Raw genomic sequence first — 20,690 nt, forward strand, 5'->3', positions numbered from 1 at the left:
GAACATTTATTATGCTTCAACCATCAGGCTCCTAAATCACTCACTCACATCAACTCTGAACTGATTCCACAACCTATAAGCTCACTTTAAAGGACCCTACAGCTCATGCTCTCAGTTTTTAAAATTTTTTTTATCTATCTATCCATATATTTTCTTTCTTTCTTGTATTTGCACAGTATGTCTTCTTTTGCACATTGGTTGATTTTCAAATTGTGTGTAATTTTTCATTGATTCCATTCATCTACAGTGAATACCTGCAAGAAAATAAATCTGAGGGTAATAAATTGACATATACATACTTTGATAATAAATTTAGTTTGACCTTTGATTTCCTGCTGCTTGCCCTCCAACCTGAAACAAAGTTTGTGTATCTGAAATTGTACAATCTCAAATTGTATTTCATATCCAGCTATTCCTGCCTGTAGATTTCTTGCATATCTGCTGAGACCCATATTCTGTAAATGGTACAAAATGTTGCCTAAACCATTATTAATATCTTACAATATATCTCCTCTGCTTAACTTGATCACTTAGTACATTTATTCCGTGAATAGTTAAACTGGGCAAACTAAGGAGATGCTTTACTCATCTGTTCTCTGTGCTGAATTCACCAATCTGGGAGAAGTTAAGAGAGCCACAGTAAACTATCCTTGCTCTGATTACACTGAGGAATGAAAAATCATCAAGTATTTGTGTTCCTCATTACTTTAGGTTAGTCCCTACGTGGTGGGCATGCTAAGTTGGTGCTGGAATGTGTTTGCAACACTTGCAGCTGTCACCAAGCACATCCTTGGATGTTAATGCAAATGATACTTTTCACTGTGTGTTTTGATGTATATGTGATAAATGAATCTGAATCTGAATGTGTAGATGATAAGGGCAGGGTTGGATGAGGCCATGATGGTTCTGTAGTGAAACAGTTTGTAGATGCTACCTAAGGATTGGATTAAGCTGTGATGGTTCTGCAGTTGAACAGTTTGTAGACACTACCCAAGTTTCACAATGGCAATTATCAGTTGGTAGATTGTAGTTTATAGATCAAATTCAAGTTTATTGTCATCTGACTGCACATATATACAACCAAACGAAACAACCTTCCTCTATACTACACCCACAATGCATATACACGGCACATAAAACAAAATATTACATCAAATAAGTTAATAAAATGTCACTCAAAATGCATATTAAGCATGCAGCACAAGTAAACAGTACAGTAAACAGCTTTGCTGTCCTAGTGACGAGACCTTGGTGGTGGCATGGTGTTCATTCGTCTCACAGCCTGAAGGAAGAAGCTGTTTCCCACACTGGTAGAGCTAGTCTTGATGTTCCTGTGCCTTGTTCCTGATGGTAGTGGATCAAAGAGATTGTGGAATAGGTAGTAGAGATCTTTTGTAGTGCTTCATGGCCTTAAAAGCACCTTTAAGAGATATTTAAAGATGAGCTTTATTTATCAGATGTACATTAAATTATACAGTAATATATGTCATTTGCATTAACAACCAACACTGTCCATGCATGTGCTGGGGGTAGTCCGCAAATGTTCCCAATAAATAGCTCGCTGTCTGTGTGGTGGCAGGATATTCATTTGTCTCACATCCTGAGGGAAGAAACTGTTACCCAGCTACCCAAATTAGCTAAGTTAGATGCTACAAACTGAAAACTTTGTGGATGCCGCCTAAGTTTTACAATTGTAAAAGTCAATTGGATTGTTTTGTGTTGAAGCAAAACAAAGAATAAAACACATCACTTATGGATAGTGAAATTCCCGCAGAAGCACTAAGTTTGAAGAAATGTTGTATTTGATGTAAGAAATCTGAATTCATGTGTTGGTATACTCACGAGCAGAATACAACAAAATTCTTTCCTGGGTTTTTCACTCTGTTTGTTTCTCCCACAGCTAATCCAGCTGATTCTCAGTCACCTGACAGTGCCAGACCTTTGCCAGCTGGCACAGACCTGCAAGTTGCTACATCAGCACTGTTATGACCCTCTTCAGTACGTCCAGCTCAGTTTACAACCTTACTGGGCAGGTCTGGATGATTCTTCTTTGCAGCACCTGGAGTCACGCTGTGCTCTTGTGCAGTGGTTAAATCTGTCTTGGACAGGGAACCGAGGATCCATCAGCATGCAAGGATTCAGCAGGTCAGTGTTAATATAATATCTCTATAAAATGTAATAGAAGGCACCAAGTATGTCAAACATTTCAACTGGTTATTCATGATCTGCCACCACAATATGATCACAGTGGACATACTATAGGTGGGTATTGTGTGCAGTTTTGGTCACCGAATTACAGGAAGGATATTAATAAGGTTGAAAGAGTACAGAGAAAGTTTACAGGGATGTTGCCAGGACTTGAGAAACTAAGTTGCAGAGAAAGGTTGAATAGGTTAGGACTTTATTCCCTGGAGCGTAGAAGAATGAGGGGAGATTTGATAGAGGTATATAAAATTATGATGGGTATAGATAGAGTGAATGCAAGCAGGCTTTTTCCACTGAGGTTAGGGGAGAAAAAAACCAGAGGAAATGGGTTAAGGGTGAAGGGGGAAAAGTTTAAAGGGAACATGGAGGCGGGTGCTTCTTCACACAGAGAGTGGTGGGAGTGTGGAATGAGCTGCCAGGTGAAGTGGTAAACGCAGGCTCACTTTTAACATTTAAGAAAAACTTGGACAGGTACATGGATGAGAGGGGTATGGAAGGATATTATTCAGGTGCAAGTCAGTGGGACTAGGCAGAAAAATGGTTCAGCACAGCCAAGAACGGCCAGAAGGCCTGTTTCTGTGCTGTAATGTTCTATGGTTCTATGGTAACATAGCATCGAGCATAACTTAGAGTAGGTTAAAAGGTTGGCACAACATCGCGGACCAAAGGCCTTCACTGTGTTGTGTTGTTCCATGTCATGCTTTACTGCATCAGCAATTGGGTTCAATTTCCGACACTGGCTTTAAAGTGTTTGTTTGTTCACCCCCTGACCATTTGGATTTCCTCTGGGTGCTCATTTTTCTCACACATTACAGACCGTAAGGTACATGAGCAGAATTAGGCCATTTGGTCCATCAAACCTGATATCATCATGACTGATCCAATTTTCCTTTCAGTCCCAATCTCCTGCCTTCTCCCTATATCCCTTCATGCTGTGACCGATCAAGAAACTACCAACTTCTGCCCTAAATGTACATAAAGGTAACCCCTACAGCTGCCTATGGCAAAGAATTCCACAGATTCACCACTCTCTTGCTAAAGAACTTCCTCCTCAATTCCATTCTAAAAGGCTGCCCCTTTATTCAGTGGCTGTGTCCTCTGGTCTTAGACTCTCACACCATAAGATCCTCTCCACATCCACTCTATCAAAACCTTTCACCATTCGATAGGTCTCAATAAAGTCACCTGCCATTCTTCTGAATTCTAGTGAATACGGGCCCAGAGGCATCAAACGTCCTTCATATAATAAGCTATTCAATCCTGGAATCGTGTTTGTGACCCACCTTTCACCCCTCTTCAGTTTCAGCACATCATTTATAAGATAAGAGGCCCATAACTGCACACAATATTCCAAGTGAGGCCTCACTAGTGCTTTATAAAGTCTCCACATTACATCCTTGCTTTTATATTCTAGTCCTCTTGAAATAGACAATAGGTGCAGAAGTAGACCATTCGGCCCTTCGAGCCTGCACCGCCATTCTGAGCTGATCATCTACTATCAATACCCAGTCCCTGCCTTGTCCCCATATCCCTTGATTCCCCTATCCATAAGATACCTATCTAGCTCCTTCTTGAAAGCATCCAGAGAATTAGCCTCCACTGCCTTCCGAGGCAGTGCATTCCAGACCCCCACAACTCTCGGGAGAAGAAGTTTTTCCTTAACTCTGTCCTAAATGACAGCCAGGATGTCCTTCCTTAACCCTAGAGACCAAAACTGTACACAATACTCCAGGTGTGGTCTCACCAGGGCCCTGTACAAATGCAAAAGGATTTCCTTGCTCTTGTACTGCATTCCCTTTGTAATAAAGGCCAACATTCCATTAGCCTGCTTCACTGCCTGCTGCACTTGCTCATTCACCTTCAGTGACTGATGAATAAGGACTCCTAGATCTCTTTGTATTTCTCCCTTACCTCTCTACACCGTTCAGATAATAATCTGCCTTCCCGTTCTTAGTCCCAAAGTGGATAACCTCACACTTATTCACATTAAACGTCATCTGCCAAGTATCTGCCCACTCACTCAGCCAATCCAAGTCACCCTGAATTCTTGTAACATCCTCATCACATGTCACACTGCCACCCAGCTTAGTATCATCAGCAAACTTGCTGATGTTATTCTTAATGCCTTCATCTAAATCATTGATGTAAATCGTAAACAGCTGTGGTCCCAATACCGAGCCCTGTGGCACCCCACTCGTCACCACCTGCCATTCCGAGAAATACCCATTCACCGTTACCCTTTGCTTTCTATCTGCCAACCAGTTTCTATCCATGTCAATATCTTCCCCCCAATGCCATGAGCTCTGATTTTACCTACCAATGTGGGACCTTATGAAATGCCTTCTGAAAATCGAGGTACACTACATCCACTGGATCTCCTCAATGTCCCTGTTACTATTGGGAGGCCTATAAAAAACACCCAGTAGAGTTATTGACCCCTTCCTTTTCCTAACTTCCACCCACAGAAACTCAGTAGACAATCCCTCCATGACTTCATCCTTTTCTGCAGCCATGACAGTATGTCATGGATCCAATGAATGCTAACATTGCATTTGCCTTCCTCACCACAGACTTAACCTGCATCTTAACCTTTAGTGAATTCTGCACAATAAGTCCCAAGTCCTTTTGAACCTCAGTTTTTCAAATTTTTTCTGCATTTAAAATATAGTCACCCATTTCATTTCTTCAACCAAAGTGCATGACCATTCACTTCCGAACACTGTATTCCGTCTGCCATTACTTTGGCCATTCTCCTAATCTGTTAAAGTCCTACTGTGGCCTCTTTACTTCCTCAAAAGTACCTGCCCCTCCATGTATCTTCATATTGTCTGTAATCTTTGCAACAAAGCCATCAACTCCATCATCCAAATCATTGACATATAAGGTAAAAAAGAAGTGGGCCCAATGCAGACCCCTGTGGATCACCACTAGTCACCAGCAATCAGACAGAAAAGGCTCCCTTTATTCATTTTCTTTGCCTACTGCCAATCAGTCCCTGCATTATCCATGCTAGAATCTTTCTTGTAATACGATGGACTCATAGTTGGTTAAGCAACATAATGTGTGGCACCTTATCAAAAGCATTCTGAAAGTCCAAGTACACAACATCCGCTGATTCTCCATTGTCTATCCTGCTTGTTATTTCTTCAAAGAATAGCAACAGATTTGTCAGGCAAGATTTTCCCTTGAGGAAACCATGCTGAATATGGCTTATTTTATCATGTGCCTCCAATAACCCAGAGAACCTGGGGGTGTGGCATTGCTGATCAGAGATACTGTCATGGCTGCAGAAAAGGATGAAGTCATGGAGGGATTGTCTACTGAGTTTCTTTGGTTGAAAGTTAGGAAAAGGAAGGGGTCAGTAACTCTGCTGGCTGTTTTTTATAGACCTCCCAATAGTAACAGGGACATTGAGGAGCAGAAGGATACTAATGTGAAAATACTGTTCTTGGACACCATAATTCCATCCAGGCTCGATAGGAAGCTCAGAGTCCTTGGCCTTGACCCTGACTTGTGCAGCTAGATCCTGGACTTCCTGTATGATCGCTGGCAGGTGGTAAGAGTGGACACCCTCACCTCCATCCATCTGACTCAACATAGGAGCCCCTCAGGGCTGTGTACTAAGTCCCCTCCTTTACTCTCTGTATACCCATGACTGTGTTTCAACCCACAGCTCTAATCTGCTAATGAACTTTGCCAATGACACTACATTGATGGGCCTGATCTCAAACAGGGAAGAAGTCATCTCTCTGACAAAGTGCTGTCAAGAAAACAACCTCTCCCTCAATGTCGCAAAAACAAAGGAGCTCGTTGTGATTTACAGGAGGAATGGAGACGGGCTAACACCTATTGACGTTAATGGATCTGGGGCTGAGAGGGTAAATAGCTTTAAGTTTCTGGGTATCCACATTACTGAGGATCTCACGTGGTCTGTACACACCAGCTGTGTGGTTAAAAAAAAGTACAACAGCACCTCTTTCACCTCAGACAGTTGAGAAGCTTGGTATGGGCCCCCAAATCCTAAGAACTTTCTTTGAGAGCATCCTGACTGGCTGCATCACTGCTTGGCATGAGAACTGTACCTCACTTAATCACAGGATTCTGCAGAGAATGGTGCAGATAGCCCAGCGCATCTGTAGTTGTGAACTTTCCATGATTCAGGACATTTACAAAGGCAAGTGTGAAAAAAGGTCTTGAAGGATCATTAGGGACCTGAGTCACCTCAACCACAATCTATTCCAGCTGCTACCATCCGGGAATGATACCACAGCATAAAAGCCAGGACCAGCAAGACTGTTTCTTCCACCAGGTCATCAGACTAATTAACTCATACTGATTTGAGTGTATTTCTATGTTACATTGATTGTTCTGTTTATTCTAAATTATTATAAGTTACTATGATTGCACATTGCACATTTAGATGGAGACGTGACGTAAAGATTTTTACTCCTCATGTATGTGAAGGACATAAGAAATAAAGTCAATTCAATTCATTTCAATTCAGTGTCTCCCCATTGTACTTCTCCAGCATCATTTTCCAGTGGTCCGATGTCCACTCTTGCCTCTCTTTTATACTTTATGTATCTGAATATACCTTTGGTATCCGCTTTAATATTATTGGCTAGCTTACTTTCATATTCCATCTTTACCTTCTTAAAGACTTTTTTAGTTGCCTTCTGTTCATTTTTAAAAGCTTCCCAGTCTTCTAACTTTCTTGCTAGGAGACTCACTACACATTGTTTGTAAACCAACTGCCTCATCCTCAGCACTATCACTCCAGTTCCTATCCCCCACCAAATTAGTTCAAACCTCTCAAACAACTCTAGCCAACCTGCGTGCTAGGATATTGGACCTTCTCGGGTTCAGGTGTAACCTGTCCCTTTTGTACAGGGTGTACTTTCCCCAGAAGAGGTCTTCATGATCCATAGATCTGAACCCCAGTCCCCACACCAGTTCCTGAGCCACACGTTCACATGCCAAATCATGCTATTTACCCTCACTGGCACATGGCACAGGCAACAATCCAGAGATTACAACCCTGGAGGTCTTGTTTTTCAGCTTTCTACTTAGCTCCCTAAAATCTCCCTTCAGGACCTCCTCACCTTGTCTACCTACAGTATGTCATTGGTGTCAATATGTACGAAAACTTTTGGCTGCTCACCTTTGCCCTGAAAACAGTATGGACTTGATCTGAGACATCTCTGATGCTGGCCACCTGAGAGACACCATACCATTCGGGTGTCTCTATTGCGCCTATAGAATCTTGTCTCTGTTTCTGTGACTTTGGAATCTCCTATCAACACCTCCATCCTCTTCACCACTCTGCTCCTCTGAGCCACAATACCAGACACAATGTCGGAGACCCAGTCACTGTGGCTCTTCCCGGTAGTCGTCCCCCTCAATTGTATCTAAATTTGTATACAGGTGTACAACAGTCACGGGTGATTTCTGCTTTGTCTGTGCATTAAGATTGAAAGGTGAAAAGTTTAAGGGGAACATGAGGGGAAACTTCTTCACTCATAGGGTCAAGGGAGTGTGGAATGAGCTGTGTAGCAGGTGAGCTCGATTTCAATGTCTAAGTAAAGGTTGTATAGGTGGTGGATAGTAGGGGTATGGTGGGCTATGGTCTGGTGCAGGTCAATGAGAGTAGGAAGTTTAAATGGTTTTGCATTGGTCTGGATGTGCCAAAGGACATGTTACAATGCCGTACTTTTCTATGACTATGACTGTATATGGACTAAAGTCATTGTCATGCTGTCTGCTCAAATGTTAGAAATAAGCAATGTATGAATTCTCATTTGTAACTTCAGGAAGAATTATTAGTGCTCCTTTTGCCTGTAATCTAGTGCACTGTGTAACATTTATACCAGGCTAAGCAATCAATATTGCCAGCTTCTCACTTCTTTCAAACAGTTCACAAACTTATTTACAAAGTAGAGAAGTGGTATCTAAAATGTTTCAAAATCCTCCAGCATATGAGAGGCAAGTATTATTCCAACATGGTGAGCATTTTGGAGCACAAGGAAAGCTGGGTATAGCATCTTACAAAATATCAGCTTTTTTCTGCAATGAAATGCATTAATATGCATTGTATTAATTTTTTTCAAGCATTCCAAACCCTCTCTTTCTTATTTCAATTTTTTTTAATCAACCAAATACAATAGTGGGTCTTTTCACAATATATTGCACATATAAGTTAGATATGGCCTTTGTGGCTAAAGGAATCAGGGGGTATGGAGAGAAAGCAGGTACAGGGTTCTGAGTTGGATGATCAGCCATGATCATACTGAATGGCGGTGCAGGCTCAAAGGGCCAAATGGCCCACTCCTGCACCTATTTTCTATGTTTCTATATGTTGGATTCTACATCTTTGATTTTTCTTATTGAATAATGTTTATCATCTTGCCTTATAACCTTAAGATAATTTTATCTATTTCATTCAGCAATGGCAAAATGAAGTACACCAATGATCTTCTTAAATTTTAATTATTTTTTATTGAAGTGGTGATATGCTTCTTTCTTTCAAACTCAGATACTACCTTGAAATTAATATTCTTGCAGGCATTTACAAGAAAATAAATGTAATAGGATTTATGAAAATCTATACAGAAACAAAAACTGACAAGCATATTGTATCAAAATAAAAGCAGTAAATATGCAGTAAGTCCATTATCACCTGAAAATGAACAATTACTTCTAGGGGCATTTTTTCAAAATATGATTGTTTATGCACCATGGCTTTATTTTATTACATTTTCTAATTGACATGTGAGATAAATTTTACAAATTACTTGAGTGATTTAAGAAAGTACCAGTTTACCTATCGGATGAATAATTCCACAGTCAGTGACCCATTTTCAGATCTGTTCTATCTATTAATTCAGAGCTTTGCACCTTTTCACTTCCACTGTAACATCTGCTGTTTTTCTATAGCTTAGCCCTGACGTTGCCTCTTTATGTGAAGCCTGGTGCATACGCTCACAGCTTGACGCCTACCACTTTGACAGGAATTAACCCTATGATTGCTGTGCTTCCTGTGCAGATTCATGCAAGTGTGTGGATTTGAGCTGGTGCGCCTAGAGTTGGCCTGTTGCCACTTCCTGAATGAAACTTGCCTCGAGGTTATTGCTCAGATGTGCCCAAACCTCCAAGAGCTGAACCTTTCATCCTGTGATAAACTAAACACTCAGGCTTTCTGCCATATCGCTAAGATCTCAGGTCTCCGACGTCTGGTCGTTTACCGCACAAAAATTGAGGTAAGAACTCCTGCCGTGATTGGCACTGACAGAGAATTGCTTAATGCTACTTGTGTATTCTTTAAATGAAATGTGAGCACTTTGAGGAATGTGTACTAAATGAAACACAGTCTTATTTCATATTTGAGTGGTTCTATTGTTTTTAAAATTTCTTTTTCAATTTTATTTAAGGCTATAAGTAATCATAGCCATTTAATGCTATTGACTGAATTATGCAAGTACTCTGAAATCTTGAATGATAAGACCATAAGACATAGGAACACAATTAGGCCATTCAGCCCATCGAGTCTGCTCTGCCATTTCATCATGGTTGATGTTGGATCCCATTCAATACCATATACCTGCCCTCTCACCATATCTCTTGATGCCCCAACCACTCAGGAATTACACTTTGAATATACCCACAGACTTGGCCTACATGGTCTGTGACAGGGCATTCCACAGATTTTCTACTCTTTGGCTGAAAAAATTCCTCCTCTCCTCTGTTCTAAATGGTTACCCCACAATTTTGAGGCTGTGCCCTCTAGTTCTTGATAACCCCCCCCCCCCACCAGTGGAAATATCGTTCTCACATCCTCCTTATCTAATCCTTTCAGCATTTGGTAGGTGTTCACATCACATCAGTTGATGATCATGTCAGTTTTGTCCAAGTTCTAAGATTGCGTGTTTGTCAGACAGAGTGGTCAGCAGCACTGGGGCTCCACAGGGGACTGTCCTGTCTCCCTTTCTCTTCACCATCTACACCTCGGACTTCAACTACTGCACAGAGTCTTGCCATCTTCAGAAGTTTTTTGATGACTGTGTCATAGTTGGATGCATCAGCAAGGGAGATGAGGCAGAGTACAGGGCTACGGTGGGAAACTTTGCCACATGGTGTGAGCAGAATCATCTGCAGCTTAATGTGAAACAGACTAAGGAGCTGGTGGTGGATGTGAGGAGGACTTGAAAAGAGCCCTTTTCACAGGGCTAAGGCACCTGTGATCCCTGTTTCCATCCAAGGGGTCAGTGTGGACATGGTGGAGGATTACAAATACCTGGGGATACGAATTGACAATAAACTGGACTGGTCAAAGAACACTGAGGCTGTCTACAAGAAGGGTCAGAGCCGTCTCTACTTCCTGAGGAGACTAAGGTCCTTTAGCATCTGCCAGACGATGCTGAGGATGTTCTACGAATCTGTGGTGGCCAGTGCTATCATGTTTGCTGTTGTGTGCTGGGGGCAGCTGGCTGAGGGTAGCAGACACCAACAGAATCAACAAACTCATTTGTAAGGCCAGTGACGTTGTGGCGGTGGAACTGGACTCTCTGACGGTGGGGTCTGAAAAGAGGATGCTGTCCAAGTTGCATGCCATCTTGGACAATGTCTCCCATCCACTCCATAATGTACTGGTTAGGCACAGGAGTACGTTCAGCCAGAGACACATTCCACTGAGATGCAACACTGAGCGTCATAGGAAGTCATTCCTACCTGTGGCCATCAAACTTTACAACTCCTCCCTCGGAGTGTCAGACACCCTGAGTCAGAAGGCTGGTCCTGGACTTATTTCCACTTGGAATAATTTACTTATTATTATTTAATTATTTATGGTTTTATGTTGCTATATTTCTACACTATTCTGGGTTGCTGCGACTGTAACAAAACCCAATTTCCCTCAGGATCAATAAAGTATGTCTGTCTGTCTGTTGTGTTCTTGATTGTAATCAAGTATAACTAATTACTTTGCATAGTCTCTTGCTGTGCAATTTTCATCATAAAGGTGACAAAAAAGATTGAGGTGTGTTCATTGTCTGTCATGGTTCTGATCTGCAGTGGTGGTCCACAGTGTGTGAGCTAATTTGCTGCATGTGACTGTAAATCTGTGTTTTCAATTAAAAAGGAGAAAGCCTTGTACACTAAAGTAGATTGTAAAGGACTAAAGAATGGAGGAGTTCAGATTTAAACAAGTTACAAAAGAACAATCCTTACTCAATGAATTGTATTGAAATTTCAGCTGATCCTCTCAGCCATTTGTTTTTTAGAGATACGCATGTTATCAGGCTTTTCAGCCAAACAAGTTTGCACCACCAAATTATATTGATGTGACCAATTAACCTTCTCATCCATATGTTTTTGGAATGTAGGAGAAAACCCAGGTGGTCATGAGGAGAATGTACAAAGTCCTTACAGACCTTAATGCTAGAATTGAACCCTGATTGCCGACGCTGTAATAACATTACACTTACCGCTATGTTATCGTGGTCATGGGAGAACGTACAAGGTTCTTACAAACAGAGGTGGTAATTGAACCCGGATCACTGTCCCCGGATTACGCTAGCCGCTATGTTACCATGTTGACGGGGAGAATGTGCAAATTCTTTACAGACAGTGGTAGAAATTGCTGACATTACTTCACACTTACCGCTGTTTTACTGTGTTAACTGTTTAAAAAAAAAATGCCCACAATTTACTAACTCTAACCCTTGCACCTGTGGAACGGAAGAATACAGAGCACCCCAAAGAAACCCATCAGACCATAAGCACCTTCTTTCTTGGAACATTAACTGCACCCACTTCTCTTCCTTCACACACTACAACATCAGGCATACTGCTAGTGTCTTCCACAGTAAAGACTGATGCAAAATACTCATGTAGTTCATCAGCCATAAGACATAGGAGCAGAAAGAAGTAGGCCATTCAGCTTATTGAATCTGCTTCATCATTCAGTTATGGGCTGATCCAATTCTTCTAGTCATCCCTACTCCTCAGCATTCTTTCCATACCCTTTGATGCCCTGGCTGATCAAGAACCTATCTGTCTCAGCCTTAAATGCACCCAATGACTTGGCCTCCACAGCCACTTGTGGCAACAAATTTCACAGATTTACCACCTTCTCACTAAAGTAATTTCTCTGTATCTATGTTCTAAATGGACGTTCTTCAATCCTGAAGTTGTGCCCTGTTGTCCTAGACTCCCCTACCATGGGAAGTAACTTTGCCATATCTAATCTGTTCAGGCCTTTTAACATTCGAAATGCTTCTATGAGATCCATCCCCCATTCTCCTGAACTCCAGGGAATACAGCCCAAGAGCTGCCAGTCATTCCTCATATGGTAACCCTTTCATTCCTGGAATCATTCTCATGAATCTTATCTGAACCATCTCCAATATCAGTATATCCTTTCTAAAATAAGGAGCCCAAAACTGCAGACAATACTCTTAAGTGTGGTCTCATGAGTGCTTTATAGAGCCTCAATATCACATCCCTGCTGTTCTATTCTGTACCTCTAGAAATGAATGCCAACATTACATTCGCCTTCTTCACCACCAACTCAACTGGAGGTTAACCTTTAGGGTATCCTGCACAAGGACTCCGAAGTCCCTTTGCAACTCTGCATTTTGAATTCTCTCCCCATCTAAAAAATAATCTGCCCGTTTATTTTTTCCACCGGAGTGTATGACCAACATTGTATTTCATTTGCCACTTCTTTGCCCATTCCCCTAAACTATCTTAAGTCTCCCTGCAGGCTCTGTTTCCTCAACACTACCCGCTCCTCCACCTATCTTTGTATCATCGGAAAAATTTATCCACTAATCCATTATTCCCACAGTCCAAATCAATGATATACATCGTAAAAAGCAGTGGTGCCAACACCAACCCCTGTGGAATTGCACTGGCAAACAGCAGCCAGCCCAGTAGGATCCCTTTATTCCCACTCTCTGTTTTCTGCCGATCAGCTAATGCTCCATCCATGCTAGTAACTTCCCTGTAATTCTATGGACTCTTACCTTGCTAACCAGCCTCCTTTGCAGCACCTGATCAAAGGCCTTTTGAAAATCGAAGTACACCACATCTACTGCATCTCCTTTGTCCACCTTGTTTGTAATTTCTTCAAAAAATTCCAGTAGGTTATTCATGCATGATTTTCCTTTCAGGAAACCATGCTGGCTTTGGCCTATCTTGTCATATACCACCAGATACTCTGTAATCTCATCCCTAACAATCAATTCCAACAACTTCCCAACCACTGACGACAGGCTAACAGGTCTATAGTTTTCTTTCTGTTCCCCCCCACCCTTCTTAAATAGCAGAATAACATTTGCATCCGGTACAATGCCAGAATTTATCAGTTCTTGAAAGATCATCGTTAATGCTGCCACAATGTCTCCAGCTACTTCCTTCAGAACCGAGGCTGCATTCCATCAGGTCCAGGAGATTTATCCACTTCGGACCATTAAGCTTCCTGAGCACCTTCTCAGTCGTATTTTTAACTGCACAAACTTCACAGTGAGAGACATCTGCAGTATACCGGACATTCAAGAGTGTCAGGGAAGTGAAGACTGATGCAATATATACATTCAGTTCCTCTGTCATCTCTGCGTCTCTCATTGTAATATCTCCAGTGTCATTTTCTATTGGTCCTATATCTACCCTCAGCTCTCTTCTACCCTTTATATATTTAAAAAAGCTTTTAGTATCTTCTTAGACATTAGTCACCAGCTTCCTTTCATAACTTATCTTTTGTTTTTTAATGGCCTTCTTAGTTTCCTTCTGCAAGTTTTTAAAAGCTTCCCAATCCTCTATCTTCTCACTATCTTTGGCTTCTGACTTCACTTGCCAGCCACGGTGGTGTCCTTAATCCATTCGAAAATTTCTTCCATTTCCCACATTTTTCACAGAATCTCCAGCCATTGCTGCTCTCCTGTCGTTCTTGCTAGTGTCCCTTTTCAGTGAACTTTAGCCAGTTCCCCTCTCATGCCATTGTAATTTCCTTTATTCCACTGAAATACCAACACATTGGATTTTAGTTTCTTCTTCTCAAATTTCAAAGTGGACTCGATCATATTGTGCTCACTGATCCCTAACCTTAAACTTAACCTTAACCTTAAGCTCTCTTATCACCTCTGGATCATTGCACAACAGCCAATCTAGCACAGCCGATCCCCTATTGGGCTCAACAACAAGCTGTTCCAAAATGCCATTCCTTAGACATTCTACAAATTCTATCTCTTGAGATCCAGTACTGGTCTGGTGTTCCCAATTCACTTTCATGTTAAAATCCCCAACAATTATCATGATATTGCCTTTCTAACGTGCCTTTTCTATCTCCTGCTGTAATTTGTAATTCACATCCTGGCTGCTATTTGGAAGCCTGTATATAACTGCCATTAGGGTCCTTTTACCCTTGTCATTTCTTAACTCAACCTGTAGAGACTCCACACCTTCCGATCCTATGTCATCTCTTTCTAATGATTTAATATTATTTCTTATACATAGGGTCACACCACTCCATTTCCCAACTAACCTGTCTTTCTGATACACCGTATATCCTTGGATGTTCAGCTACCAGTGGCTACCATCCTCAGCCAAGTTTCGGCGATGGCTGCAATGTCATACTTGCCAAACTGCAGCTGAATTTCAAGATCATCCATTTTATTCCTTATGCTGCGTGCATTCAAATATAACATTTTCAGTCCAGTATTTGTTGCTTTCTCTTTAAACTGCACCTTGGCTCTATTGCCCTGTAAATCATCCTACTGGCTGTGATTGTGCCTCATATCCTTCCTGTCTTTTCTATCATCACTGTTGCACACTATCTTTGATTTATTTCTTGAGGAAAGAATAATAATAATAAATAAAATAAAAATAATAATAATAAACATGTAAATCAATTACAGTATACGTATATTGAATAGATTAAGAAAAAACATGCAAAAAAAAACAGAAGTACTGTACATTGAAAAAGTGAGGTAGAGTCCAAGGGTTCAATGTCCATTTAGGTATAGGTTGGCAGAGGGGAAGAAGCTGTTCCTAAAATGCTGAGTGTGTGCCTTCAGGCTTTTGTACCTTCTATCTGATGGTAACAGTGAGAAAAGGGCATGCTTTGGGTGCTGGAGGTCCTTAATGTTAGAAGCTGCTTTTCTGACACTCCGCTCCCTGAAGATGTCAGGGTACTTTGTAGGCTAGTACCCAAGATGGAGCTGACTAGATTTACAACACTCTGCAGCTTCTTTCGGTCCTGTGCAGTAGCCCCTCCATACCAGACAGTGATGCAGCCTGTCAGAATGCTCTCCACGGTGCAAATATAGAAGTTTTTGAGTGTAGTTGTTGACATGCCAAGTTTCTTCAAACTCCTAATGAAGTACAGACACTGTCTTGCTTTCTTTATAACTACATCGATATGTTGAGACCAGTTTAGATCCTCAGAGATCTTGACACTTGATCTTGAAACTGCTCACTCTCTCTATTCTGATCCCTCTATGAAGATTGGTATGTGTTCCTTTGTCTTACCCTTCCTAAAGTCCATAATCAGCTCTTTCGTCTTACTGACGTTGAGTGCCAGGTTGTTGCTGCGGCACTACTCCACTAGTTGGCATATCTCACGACGCTGGAAGAACTCAGCAGGTCAGGCAGCATCTGTGAGAAAAGAGTAGCCAACGTTTTGGGCCGAGACCCTTCATCAGGATGTGGACCCTTCAGGACCCTTCCAGCGTCGTGTACGTATTCTTTGATCCACAGCATCTGCAGTTGTATTTTTGTGGCATATCTCAGTCCTGTATGCTCTCTTGTCACCATCTGAGATTCTTCCAGCAATGGTTGTATTGTCTGCAGATTTATAGATGGTATACCAAGCCACACAGTCATGTGTACATAGAGAGTAGAATAGTGGGCTAGGCTAAGCACACACCCCTGAGGTGCGCCAGTGTTGATCGTCAGCGAGGAGGAGATGTTATCACCAATCCTCACAGATTGTGGTCTTCCTGTTAGGAAGTCCAGGATCCATTTGCAGAGGGAGATACAGAGGCCCAGGTTCTGCAACTCCTCAATCAGAATTGTGGGAATGATGGTATTAAATGCTGAGCTATAGTCGATGAACAGCATCCTAACATGGGTAAACACAAGGAAATCTGCAGATGCTGGAAATTCAAGCAACACACACTAAATGCTGGCTGGCCTGCTGTGTTCCACCAGCATTTTGTGTGTCTTAACATAGGTGTTTGTGTTGTCCAGGTGGTCTAAAGCTGTGTGGAGAGCCATTGAGATTGCATCTGCCATTGACCTATCGTGGCGATAGGCAAATTGCAATGGGTCCAGGTCCTTGCTGAGGCAGGAATTCAGTCTAGTATTGACCAACCTCTCAAAGCATTTCACCATTGTCGATGTGAGTGCTACCAGGAAATAGTCATTAAGGCAGCTCACATTATTCTTCTTCGGCACTTGTATAATTGTTGCCTTTTTGAAACAAGTGGGAACTTAACCCGTAGCAGTGAGAGGTGAAAATTGCACAGGTTTTCAGAGCCTTACCCGGTACTCCATTGGGACCTTCCGCCTTGCAAGGGTTCAGTCTCTTTAAAGACAGCCTAATGTCGGCTTCTGAGACAGAGATCCCAGGGTCATCAGGTGCAGCAGGGATGTTCACAGCTGTAGTTTTGTTCTCCCATTTCAAAGTGGGCATAGAAGGCATTGAGTTCATCTGGTAGTGAAGCATCGCTGCCATTCATGCTATTGGGTTTTGCTTTGTAGTAAGTAATATCTTGTAGACCCTGCCAGAATTGTTGTGCATCCAACCTTGTTTGAAGTTGTCTCTTCGCCTGAAATAACCCTCCACGAGTCATACCTGGTTTTCTGGTACAGACCTAGGTCGTCAGACTTGAATGCCACAGACCTAACCTTCAGCAGACGACGTACCTCCTAGTTCATCCATGGCTTTTGGTTTGGGGATGTACAGTAAATCTTTGTAGGCGCACACTCATGCACACAGGTTTTAATGAAGTCAGTAGCAGCTACAGCATACTCATCCAGGTTCGAAGATGAATCCCTGAATACAGTCCAGTACACCAACTCGAAGCAGTCCTGTAGGTGCTCCTGTGCTTCCCTTGTCCAAACCTTCTTGGTCCTCACTACTGGTGCTGCAGTCTTCAGTCTTTGCCTATACTCAGAGAGTAGAAGTACAGCCAGGTGATCAGACTTCCCAATATGAGGGCGTGGAATACCACGGTAGACATTCTTGATGATGGTGTAGCAATGGTCTAGTATGTTGTTTCCCTGGTACCGCAAGTGATCTGTTGATGGTAGTTGCTTAGTGTACTAATAAAGTACAGCCACTGGTGTGCCTTCTTCATGATTGTATCAATGTTTTGGACCCAGAACAGATGCTGTCAGATGTTGACATCAGGAACTTGAAGCTGTTCACCCTTTCCACCACAGACCCTGCAGTAAGGACTACTGTGTGTTCTCAACATCTTGCCCTTCCTAAAGCCTACTCATTGAAAAGATTTGAAGTACTTTTCATAGAGTCCAAATGAAGGAGGTGTGGGTAGTGGTGATAGGGCAGAGAATCCTGGCTGCTTAATAGGATCTAGATAGAGGTTCCCAGCTTTTTTGGGTTACCATCCCTTTGAGTCCTAGATCACATCTCCAGCACCCTCCCACATCCTTTCTAGGCTACTACATAAAAGCTATAAAGAATTTTGATTTTCACAGTGAAAGAAATTAGGAACTGCAATTTCAAAGCAGTGACAAATAATTGCGAAATATCAAATCTATTTGAAGCTACAAATAACATTATTTCTTTATTTAATTTCAGCAAAAACAATTGTCATCAACAATTTTAGAGTGTGCATTAGTAGTCCAACTTCATTGCTTCTTCACCTTTCAATGAGATGGATAGGCTTGGTACAGTGATATCAGCTTCTCAACCTCAGACTGAATGTCACTCAAAAGACTCTGAGATCCCCACATTTCAGTAATTTGCTGTTTGTTTTGTTGCTTTGAAAGAAGTTGGGTGACTGCACTGAAACTGCATTCCAATAAATATTATTTTGTAAAGGCAATAAAAAATGTCTTGGCTTTTTCTATAGTGCAGGATTTTTTCTACAAACAAAAATCTTGATATGATTTTTTGAAGCTCAAATTCAACTCAGTAATTTTACTGCAAGCTCAGTTCTTCCTCCATCCTTCCTGTTAAATTCTCATTACAAGTATTCAGGAATAGATTTATTTCCTAATCCAGGATTTGGATCAAGAAAAGATAGATAAATCTCTCTGATGTGTCTTTATGCACCTCACCCAGATGGGTAGGGTGTACTTGAAGATGATCACCTGGTATTCTTTCTTTCTCTTCTAACTAAGAGAGGCTTGGAAATTAGAGGTCACAATGGCCAAAGTTGTACTTAAACAGGGTTAACTTGGACAGAAATGTGGAGACTAATTTAACTTTGATGAGATTCATATCGTTTCCTTGCAAATAAAGATTTATTTCATTAAACTTTGAGAATAATTCTGATAAATAAGAAATGTCAAGCGGAATATTCTTGAGTTGATTAATGAATGAAGCATTTGAGTCTTCGAAGAATTTTATACATTTTCAAAAAGTTTAAGACAGTTTCCTTTTGAGAAGCATCTGACTTCTGTGTGCAACAGCATTCAAACTGTTCATCATTGTCAATATAAAGCTCTCAAAATAGTCAGAGTATGGACAATTTTATTTACTGCTATGATAACAGTATTTAATGATTTATGCAGCCAATCACTTAGGTTGACTGCAACAAGATGCTGTCTGTGAATTACACTGTAAATGGTAAATATGTTAGATACAGCTTTTTTCAAGGAAGTAATGACCCCATGGTAATGTCCTGTCACTTAATGGTGCTCCATCTGTTGCACAAGCAAGAATGTTGGTGAGCAGAATGTATTTCTCTTTGAAAAATTGCTCAATAATCCAAAATATTGATTCCCTCATTGTAGGTATTTCTAGTCCCCTTGGAAATAACAACTCTTAAAGCATGCTTTCAGCTGCTATGAAGCAAACATAACCAAGAAGCAAAGATTTGTTGTCTGGCAAAGCTATAATGTCATCATAACAGGCAAAACCTGACTCTGCCTGGAGGTATATAAAATGGGGCAGCGTTAACTCAATGGACTGGAGACATATGGTCAAAACCAATAGAAAGGACAGATTCTAAGCTTTAGCACTTTGATCACTGTACCCTAATTCATAGAAAGTGCATCACAGCGTGATTAGAGTATGGAATTGTACTAGCAAACAGTAGTGCATAGCAATATTGTGTGGGTTGGGCCCAGACATAACACAATTTCTTCAGTCCAGATATCGCATGATATACCATATTGCATTTCAACGACTATTACATGCTTCAAGCAAAGTCTCTGTTTATCTTTATCATCCTCTTAGAAACTCCCACCACTCCCAGGAACTGCCCACTTTGGGAACCATACTAGTAGAATGAGGATTGTGTTCCAACTGATTATACAGCTGACCTTTGTACTAGTTTTCTAATTGGAAAAGCATCAAAGGACGTACGGAAAAAATGTCTCTTTAAAGCAGGGGTTCCCAGATGGGGTCCACGGACCCCATAAAAAAGGTTAGGAACCCCAGTTTTAAAGAATAAAAAGCTACAAGTGGCCATCAGAAGTTTAGGGTAGATCTTTGATTTATGGAAATCTACAGGGACACAGGAAAACCTGGAAATAAGTCATTTCGGGGGGGGGGGGGGAAGCAATTCTTTCTCATCCTGACCATTCTTGTTTATATACATCATAGTCTTCTGCGTGATGGTTGATAGTCAAAGAGGAATCAAAGATGGATGGGTGGGATCCTTAATAATACTAAGGGCCCTGCATACACAGCGCTCCAGATAAATGTCCCCGATGGATGGTTGGAGACCCCTATGATTCTTTCAGCTAATCTCACAGTCCTTTGTAGGGACTTATGGTGCTTGACTGGTCCATACCAGATGGAGATAGAGGTGCGACGTGTCAGGATACTCTCGGTGATGCTCCTGTAAAATGCAGTTAAGATGGGGGGGTGGGAGCTTTGCTTACCTCAGCCTTCTTAGGAAGTGGAGGCACTGCTGTGCTTCTTGTTCAGGGAGGCGATATTAATAGACCAGATGAGGTCATCCGAGATGTGAAGTCCTAGGAACTTGGTACTCTATGGAGGAGCCATGTATTAGAAGAGGGAGATGGCTTATCTGCATCTACTTGAAGTCTGCAGTGATTTTCTTTGCCTTCTCCATGCTCAGTCTTAAGGTTCTCCCACACCAATCCACCAGCAGCTCCACTTTCTCACTATGCACTGTTTTATCATCTTTCTTGATAAAGCCAACCACTGTTGTGTTATCCGCAAACTTGATGGCACAGTTTGAGCTGGATTCTGTGGCACAGTCTTGTGCCAACTGTGTGAACAGCAATGGGCTGAGCATATAACCTCAGAGAGCATCGGTGCTCAGCTT

The 20,690-nt window shown here is 41.6% G+C and overlaps 1 protein-coding gene across 4 annotated transcripts in view; it reads left to right on the forward strand.

The window, feature by feature from the left end:
- The window catches only part of fbxl4 (F-box and leucine-rich repeat protein 4), a 252,382-nt gene that overhangs the window by 124,910 nt on the left and 106,782 nt on the right, over positions 1-20,690 (forward strand). For all 4 annotated transcript variants that reach the window (XR_009514246.1, XM_059981364.1, XM_059981366.1 and 1 more), the window contains 2 exons: positions 1,901-2,145; positions 9,248-9,461. Coding sequence is in view for 3 of the 4 variants with exons in the window: in XM_059981364.1 (XP_059837347.1) it covers positions 1,901-2,145; positions 9,248-9,461 (459 nt within the window). In the remaining variant the exon portion in view is untranslated. The remainder of the gene's footprint in view (positions 1-1,900; positions 2,146-9,247; positions 9,462-20,690) is intronic.

Source organism: Hypanus sabinus, chromosome 10, assembly GCF_030144855.1.
Source record: "Hypanus sabinus isolate sHypSab1 chromosome 10, sHypSab1.hap1, whole genome shotgun sequence".
Classification (NCBI taxonomy): domain Eukaryota; kingdom Metazoa; phylum Chordata; class Chondrichthyes; order Myliobatiformes; family Dasyatidae; genus Hypanus; species Hypanus sabinus.